Below are 7516 nucleotides of genomic sequence, written 5' to 3' on the forward strand. Positions count from 1 at the left end.
GGATATCAAGACGGGTTTCCTCAATGGCAACGCTCATGAAATGATCTATATGGTGTAACCAGAAAAATTTATGTCGGAAGACTCAAAGAATATGGTTTGCAAATTAACAAAATCAATTTATGGACTAAAGCAGGCATCTCGTCAGAGGTACCATGAGTTTCATGAAGTAACTTTCTCATTTGGTTTTGAGGAGGATCTTGTTGAAGATTGTGTGTATCACAAATTTAGTGGGAGCAAATACATTTTCCTGGTTCTATATGTTGATGACATATTGCTTGTCGCCAATGATATAGGCATGATGCATGAAACAAAGGAATTTCTATCAAGAACATTCAAGATGAAATATCTTGGTGATGCCTCCTTTGTATTAGGAATTCAAATACATTGGGACCGATCTTAAGGTATTCTAGGATTATCACAAAGGAGTTATATCGAAAAGGTACTTAAAAGGTTTGGCATGTAGGAATGTAATCAGGAGATACTCCAATTGCTAAGGGAGATAAATTCAGTCTCAGTCAGTGCCCAAAAGGAAATTTAGAAATTCAAGAAATGAAAAGGATTCCTTATGTGTCAGGAGTAAGGAGTCTGATGTATTCCCAAGTGTGTGCACGTCCGGATATTGCGTTCATAGTTGGCATGTTAGGCAGATATTTGAGCAATCCAGAAATCAATCATTAGAAAGTAGCCAAAAAAGTTATGAGGTATTTAAAGAGAATAAAATACTATATGCTCACATATAGGAGGTCGGACTAGTTAGAGATCACTGGATACTCAGACTCAGATTTTGCTGGATTCCATAACAGTAAAAGATTCATTTCATGCTATATCTACATGTTGCCTGGTGGTGTAGTTTCTTAGCGCAATGCTAAGTAAACTCTTACGGATTCATCCACCATGGCAACACTATTTATAGCATGTTATAAGGCATCCAACCATGGGATTTGGCTGAGGAATCTTGTCACTGGGATGTGAATTGTGGAAGGAATTTAAAGGCCACTTAAGTTATACTATGACAACAAATCAGTTGTCTTGTATTCCAACAATAATATGAGCTCGACCAAGTCAAAACATATTGACATCAAGTTCCTAGTTGTTAAGGAAAGGGTATAAAGTGGAAAAAAATTCATATAACACTTGGGGATAAACTCCATGATATCAGGTCCTCTTACAAAAGGTCTTCCACCCAAGGTCTTTCATGAGCACACTGCTCCCATGTGTGTTTTACCGTTAGAGGAGTCTTTAGATTAGTGGGAGTTAGTCGATTATGAATTTTATGTTTTGTGTTTGGTGTCATGTATGCATATTAGGATTTTGGATATTTTCTAATTAATAAAGTTTGATATTCAGTAGTTTACATTTTTTATAACAAAGTTATTAAATGATCTCACTAAACTAAAGTAGAACCAGTTGAAAATCGACATATACAAACCAACTTCATGTGATTTTCATGTTGCACATTTCATGATGAATCTATGTTATTTAGTTGTGTCACTATTAGTGATCAGTGGAGGGTTTAGTTATGATTGATATAACTAAAATCACTTTGATTCTGTATACTGACATGACTAACAGACGAGATACTTTGGATATGCTTAAAGAATATAATGGAAAATTTTGAGCTCATAAAGTGTAATACATGTGTAAAGTTACATATGTGACCAATGGGAGATTGGTAGAATTTTTGGGTCATAAATGTAATATTGCATGTGTTATGGCCATTATTTAATTAGTAAAAACTCTAATTGTCTAATTAATATTTAGTATGGGACTAAAAGCATAAATGTCATGAAATATGATATTATTATGTAAGTACCGTAAGTCAATATCTAATTTGATGAGGGGGGAAATTAGAATATTGAACACTAAGAAATAACCTTAAGGTTATTTATAGGGGTTATGGTCCCCATTTGTAGACAAGGCAAAACGGCTTATCATAAATACTCTCTTCATCCCCATCACAAGAGAATCAATGAGCCATAAAGGAACTCTACAAATCGGAAAATCAAATACCCACAAACCTTCAGTGATTCCCAATGGCAAATTTAGGTACGCTTCTGCCTTTATTCTCTAATTGAATTCTGATATGGATTTAAGGGATACAAGTTGATGGTGTATCGACTCATAGAGATTATTTTAGAGTTTTGTTCTTGATTTCTACATCGATATAAATAATAAGGTTATGAATAAATCTAACAATAGACTCTTCATGCCTTAAATAGAATGAGGATTTTGTTTTGTTTCATTTTCTATATATGTTTTGTTTTCACTAACACTATTTTGTAGAAAATCGTAGCCTTTATCGAACTACACTGGTATGTCTCTATAACCCTTGTATCCGGTTCACGTCATTCTATGTTTTTGTTCTAGAGTTATGCATTGGTTTGCTTATTTCCTCCTTATCTTACTCACTCATATTTTGCTTATGTCTTTGATTGTTCTTATTTACATTTAAGTCTTTTAAATGCGTGTTGCTAATTATGTGCATTTGAGCATTTGTATACTTGTTCATGCATTATTAGTGATTGTTAATGCATACCTTGACATGCAAGTTTTTTATCACTTAATTGTTAGTTGTTGAATATTGGTGTCACATGTCTATTTGAATTGTGTTTCTTGGGATATGTCTATCTTCGTGTCCAATATGAGATCATTGTTGTTGTATATGCTTCTTAGTTGTTTAAATCATATGTTCATTGGAATTATATGCCTATGCAAATGTTCGTTTTGACTGTATCCTTTTGTTTTAGTTTAATAACATTAACCATTGGATATTATATTATCATCACAATTAATTTCCATTTTCTTATACTTATCTTTCTTGATTAATAAATTAAAGATAAGTTCATTGGTTTGAAGTGTTGTGCAAAATGTACATATAAGGTTTTTGTTGATGGTAATCATTTATGTCTTGTAAGGCTGAGTTGATCAACATGCATGTCTAGTAATTATAAGGCTTACCCTATTCATTTTTATTCTTTAATTAGTAAAAACATAAAATGTATGCTCTGAATTATCATTTTGACTAAACAAAACTACTTTGTTTAAGCTTGACAATTGACCTTATAATTCACTTGTATTAAAGAATGTCATGGTATCGACGAAATAAACATTGATTTTGATTATGAACTTGATGAAATAGAAGTCTAATGGAGATAACTATCTCACTAATTTGATTTTGATTATCATTTTGTAGTTTATTGGAGCGTGCAAGTATCCTCTAATGGTGATAGTTACAAATCCTTTACCAGGGATGTCATTGCGAAAATATTTTACAAGTATTCATCCTAAACCATACGACCTTTGTTGTGATTGTATTTCTGTCTCTCGAATATGATCACACATGTTGTATATTTATATGAGAATATAGTTATACACAATAGATAATAATATAATTACACGTTTGACTAATTGAACTAATTGATTGATAACATATTCTAAACACTCTCCCTCAAGTCGGATCATATATATTGTATGATTCGAGCTTGTTAAAAATATAATTCACTCAAGAACCATTGAGAAACTTGGTAAACATATAAACCAATTGTTCTTCATATTTGACAAATTATGTGGTTATTTCTCCTAACAATACCTTGTCTCTTACATAGTGACATTCTATTTCTATGTGCTTGGTCCGTTCATGGAAAACCTGATTGGATGCAATGTGAAGTACTACTTGATTGTCGCATATGAGTTTTGTGGCCTGAATCTCTCCTAACCCAAGTTCTTTGAGCAAATTCTTAAGTCATGCAAGTTCCTTTGATGCTTCTACCAGAGCATGATATTCAGCTTCAGCACTAGATAGTGCAAATGTGTTTTGTTTATTGCTCCTCCATGAGATCATATTTTCTCTAATAAGAATATAATACCCATAAGTGGATCTCATATCCGAGTGTGATCCTACCCAGTCTGCATCTGAATAACAAGTGATTTTAGCATCACCCTTATCTTCATATAGTAGGCATGTTCCTGGTGCATTCTTTATATATCTAAGAACCCGAATAACTGCATTCCAATGAGTATTACAAGGTGCGCTTAGGAATTGGCTCACCATGCTCACTGCAAAAGTAATATATGGTCTGGTGACAATAAGATAATTGAGTCTACCCATTAGACTTTGATATCTTCTCGGGTATTTCAACAGCTCCCCTGACCCAAAAGAAGCTTGACGTTGGGATCCATACGAGTATCAATCGAACGACAGTCAAGCATACCAGTTTTAGTTAGGATGTCTAATGCATACTTTTACTGGTTAATTACAATTCCTGATGAGGACTCATTAACTTCAATAACTTAGAAGTATCTGAGTGGACCCAAATCTTTTGTCTGAAAGTTTTTTAAAAATATGAGTTATGAGTCATTGGACACCTTTTGTATCGTCTCCAGTGATAACAATGTCATTAACATAGACCACAAGAAAGATGCGTTGACCAGTGGAGGAATGAAGGAAGAAAACAGAGTGATCTGCTTCACATCTAGTCATACCAAACTGTATCAAGGCAGATTTGAAGTGACCAAACCAAGCATGTGGAGATTGTTTCAGCCCATAAAGAGAGCAATGAAACCGACAAACAAGTCTTGAATTGCGAAGAACAGTAAAACCCGGAACTTTATCCATATACATTTCCTCCTCTGATTCTCTGTATAAAAAGGAATTTTTAATATCCAACTGATGGAGCGGATAATGATTAATAGCAGCCATTGCAAGGAAGAGACAAATTGAACTAATCTTGGTCACTGGAGAAAAAGTGTCACCATAATCAAGGCCAAATACTGTGTGTGTTCCTTGGCTACTAAACGAGCTTTGAAATGACCAATCTTACCATCTGGTACAACTTTCACTGTATAAACCCATCAACATCCCATTGTAGTTTTGTCTGAAGGTAAATTAACAATGTCCCATATGTTATATGAATGTGATGCATCCATTTCTTCCACTATCGTCTGACGCCAATTGGGATCAGTCATAGCTTCACTTGTAGACTTAGAAATAGACACATAATAGAAAGTAGAAACAAAAGAAACATAGGAAGTAAAGAGATAATCATAATTTAAAACACAAGCATATTTAGGATTTGGATTGTAAGATCGAATACCTTTTGTAATGCTATTGGAAGGTCAAATTCAGGTGACGTAGCTAGAGGATTAGTTGGAGCAGGAAATGGTGTTGGTGGATCAATATCATCTCTAACTTCTGATGGACGGGGTTCCTGTTGCTGGTAAACATGCAATGGATGTATAATGGGTGCAGGTATAATAAAAGGGATATCTCGAACATCTAAATTACAAATCTCATTGGGTGACACAAAGGCGGAGAAAAAGGGGAACCTTTAAATAATGTAACCTCGGAGGAAACAATGTATCATTGAAGTTGAGGAAAAAAACAACAATATCCCTTTTGTATAAGTGAGTATCCTAGAAAAACACATTTGAGAGATTTGATAGAAAGTTTGTCTTTACCTAGACTAAGATCGTGAACAAAGTATGTGCAACCAAAAACGCAAAAAGGAATGGGGTAGAGATCATATTGCGAATTCAAGATAGAGTATGGAATCTGATATTGAAGGACCGATGAAGGAATTCGGTTGATAAGGTCACATGTTGTGAGGAGAGCATCACCCCAAAAATGAGAAGGTACATTATGGTGAAGTAAAAGAGTCAGTGCAATTTCAACTAAGTGACGATTCTTTTGTTCAGCAACACTGTTAGTTGTGGTGTATGAGCACATGATTATTGGTGAATAATTCCATGTGATGTTAAAAAAGATTGAAAATGGGATGACATATATTCACGAGCATTATCAATGTGTAAAATTTTAATGGAAGTGTTTAACTGGTTTTTAATTTCAGCATAAAACTCTTGGAATATATGGAAAACATCTGACCGATTTTTCATTAGAAATAACAAGTGCATCATGAGAAATCATAATGAAAGTTACAAAGTAATAATATCCTAAAGTAGACTTCACATGACTAGGACCCCAAATATCATAGTGAACTAAAGAAAAAGGTGGTGCAACACTTTTATGTAGTCGTTGACAATAAGTACTATGAGTATGTTTGCCTAATTGATAGGACTGACACTCAAAAGATGAAAGCTTAGAAAAACTAGGAACTAAAAGACGCATTTTAATACTAGGGTGACCCAAACGTTGATATGCAAGGTCTTGAGAAGCAAGAGAAGCGCGTGTAACTGATGGAGATAGATGATATAATCCTCCAGATTCACTCCCTACTCCAATCGTTCTTCATGTAAGTCAATGCTTGATATAAACATAATAATTATTATTATTATTATTAAAAAATACTAAAAAATCAAGAGTACGAGTAAGCTTATGAATAAATATTAGATTAAAAGGACAACCAGGAATGTAAAGAACAAACTCTAAAGACAAGTTTGGAAGTGGATGTGCCTGACCAACGCCTTGACCTTTGATTTTAGAGTCATCTACCATAGTGACAGAAGGCAAAGAATCAGAATATGACAAGTGATATAAAAGGGATTTATTACCAATCATATGATCAGAGGCATCAGAGTCAAGGAACCAGGGACCAAGGGAAGATGTAGAGACAAAGGCTACAGGATTACCCGACTGAGCAACAACGGCAGATGATGATGGTTGATGGGTTGCTTTGAATTGAAGGAAATCATTGTAATCAGTGGCGGAAATAGTAACTTCTTTAGTGACATCTGGTTGAGACACAGAAGCGGCTCATGGTTGTCATTGTTGTTCTCATTCCTTTGTATGACAATTGGCTTCAATGTGACCGTAATGATTGCAATAGTTAAAACGAATAGCATGACGATGTCCACCCTGTCCTCGGGTTCGTCCATCACGACCATGATAGTGGAAAGCAAGAGCAGATGATTAAGTGGTAGATGGAATAGAAACTGGTCCAAAAGCATGAGGTGTAGCCAAGCGCAACAGTTGTTCACAAACGGCTTCATAGTTAGGAACATTGGATCCTGATAAAATCTAGTTCGGAACGGAATCAAGTTTTGAAGATAGTCCAGGAAGTGTCATGATCATGAAATACTTACTTTGTTGTTCATCATAAGTTGTTGCATCTTTTGGAAAAGGAATTAGGGTTTCGAAATTTTCCTTTAACGCATAAAGCTTACTCATATAGGCTTGCATATCCATATTCTCCAATTTCAAAGAGTTGAGTTTGGTGATGACATTGTAAATATTATGGACATCGTTAGAGAAGACTTTCTTATCCTTTTTCCAAACCTCATATCAAGTGGTAAAGGGTTGGTACTATGCTTGGAGATTAGTTGTTATGGAAAGCCATAACACGGTGCATAGAGAAACATCGGTTTGTTTCCACTTATCACGTTTAACGGCAGGAATGTTGTCTGGTTTTGTAGTTAAGTGATCGTCGTATCCTTGACTGTGAAACCACATTTTGATAACACCAGTCCACATGTTGTAGTTTGCTGTTCCGATTAGTTTCTCACACGGGATGAGTGGAACCTTTGTGAACATGAGGGAATCGGTATCTCCCATGATATTTGA

At 34.8% G+C, this 7516-nt stretch overlaps 1 protein-coding gene across 1 annotated transcript; it reads right to left on the reverse strand.

The window, feature by feature from the left end:
• Positions 1-3742: 3742 nt before the first annotated feature.
• Positions 3743-4699, reverse strand: LOC127121829 (secreted RxLR effector protein 161-like). Its single transcript, XM_051052266.1, has 2 exons — positions 4366-4699; positions 3743-4056 (listed from the first exon to the last, which is right to left on the reverse strand). The coding sequence occupies exons 1-2, from the start codon at positions 4697-4699 to the stop codon at positions 3743-3745; spliced, it is 648 nt and encodes a 215-aa protein (XP_050908223.1).
• Positions 4700-7516: the final 2817 nt, after the last annotated feature.

The sequence above is a fragment of the Lathyrus oleraceus genome, chromosome 2, assembly GCF_024323335.1.
Source record: "Lathyrus oleraceus cultivar Zhongwan6 chromosome 2, CAAS_Psat_ZW6_1.0, whole genome shotgun sequence".
Classification (NCBI taxonomy): domain Eukaryota; kingdom Viridiplantae; phylum Streptophyta; class Magnoliopsida; order Fabales; family Fabaceae; genus Lathyrus; species Lathyrus oleraceus.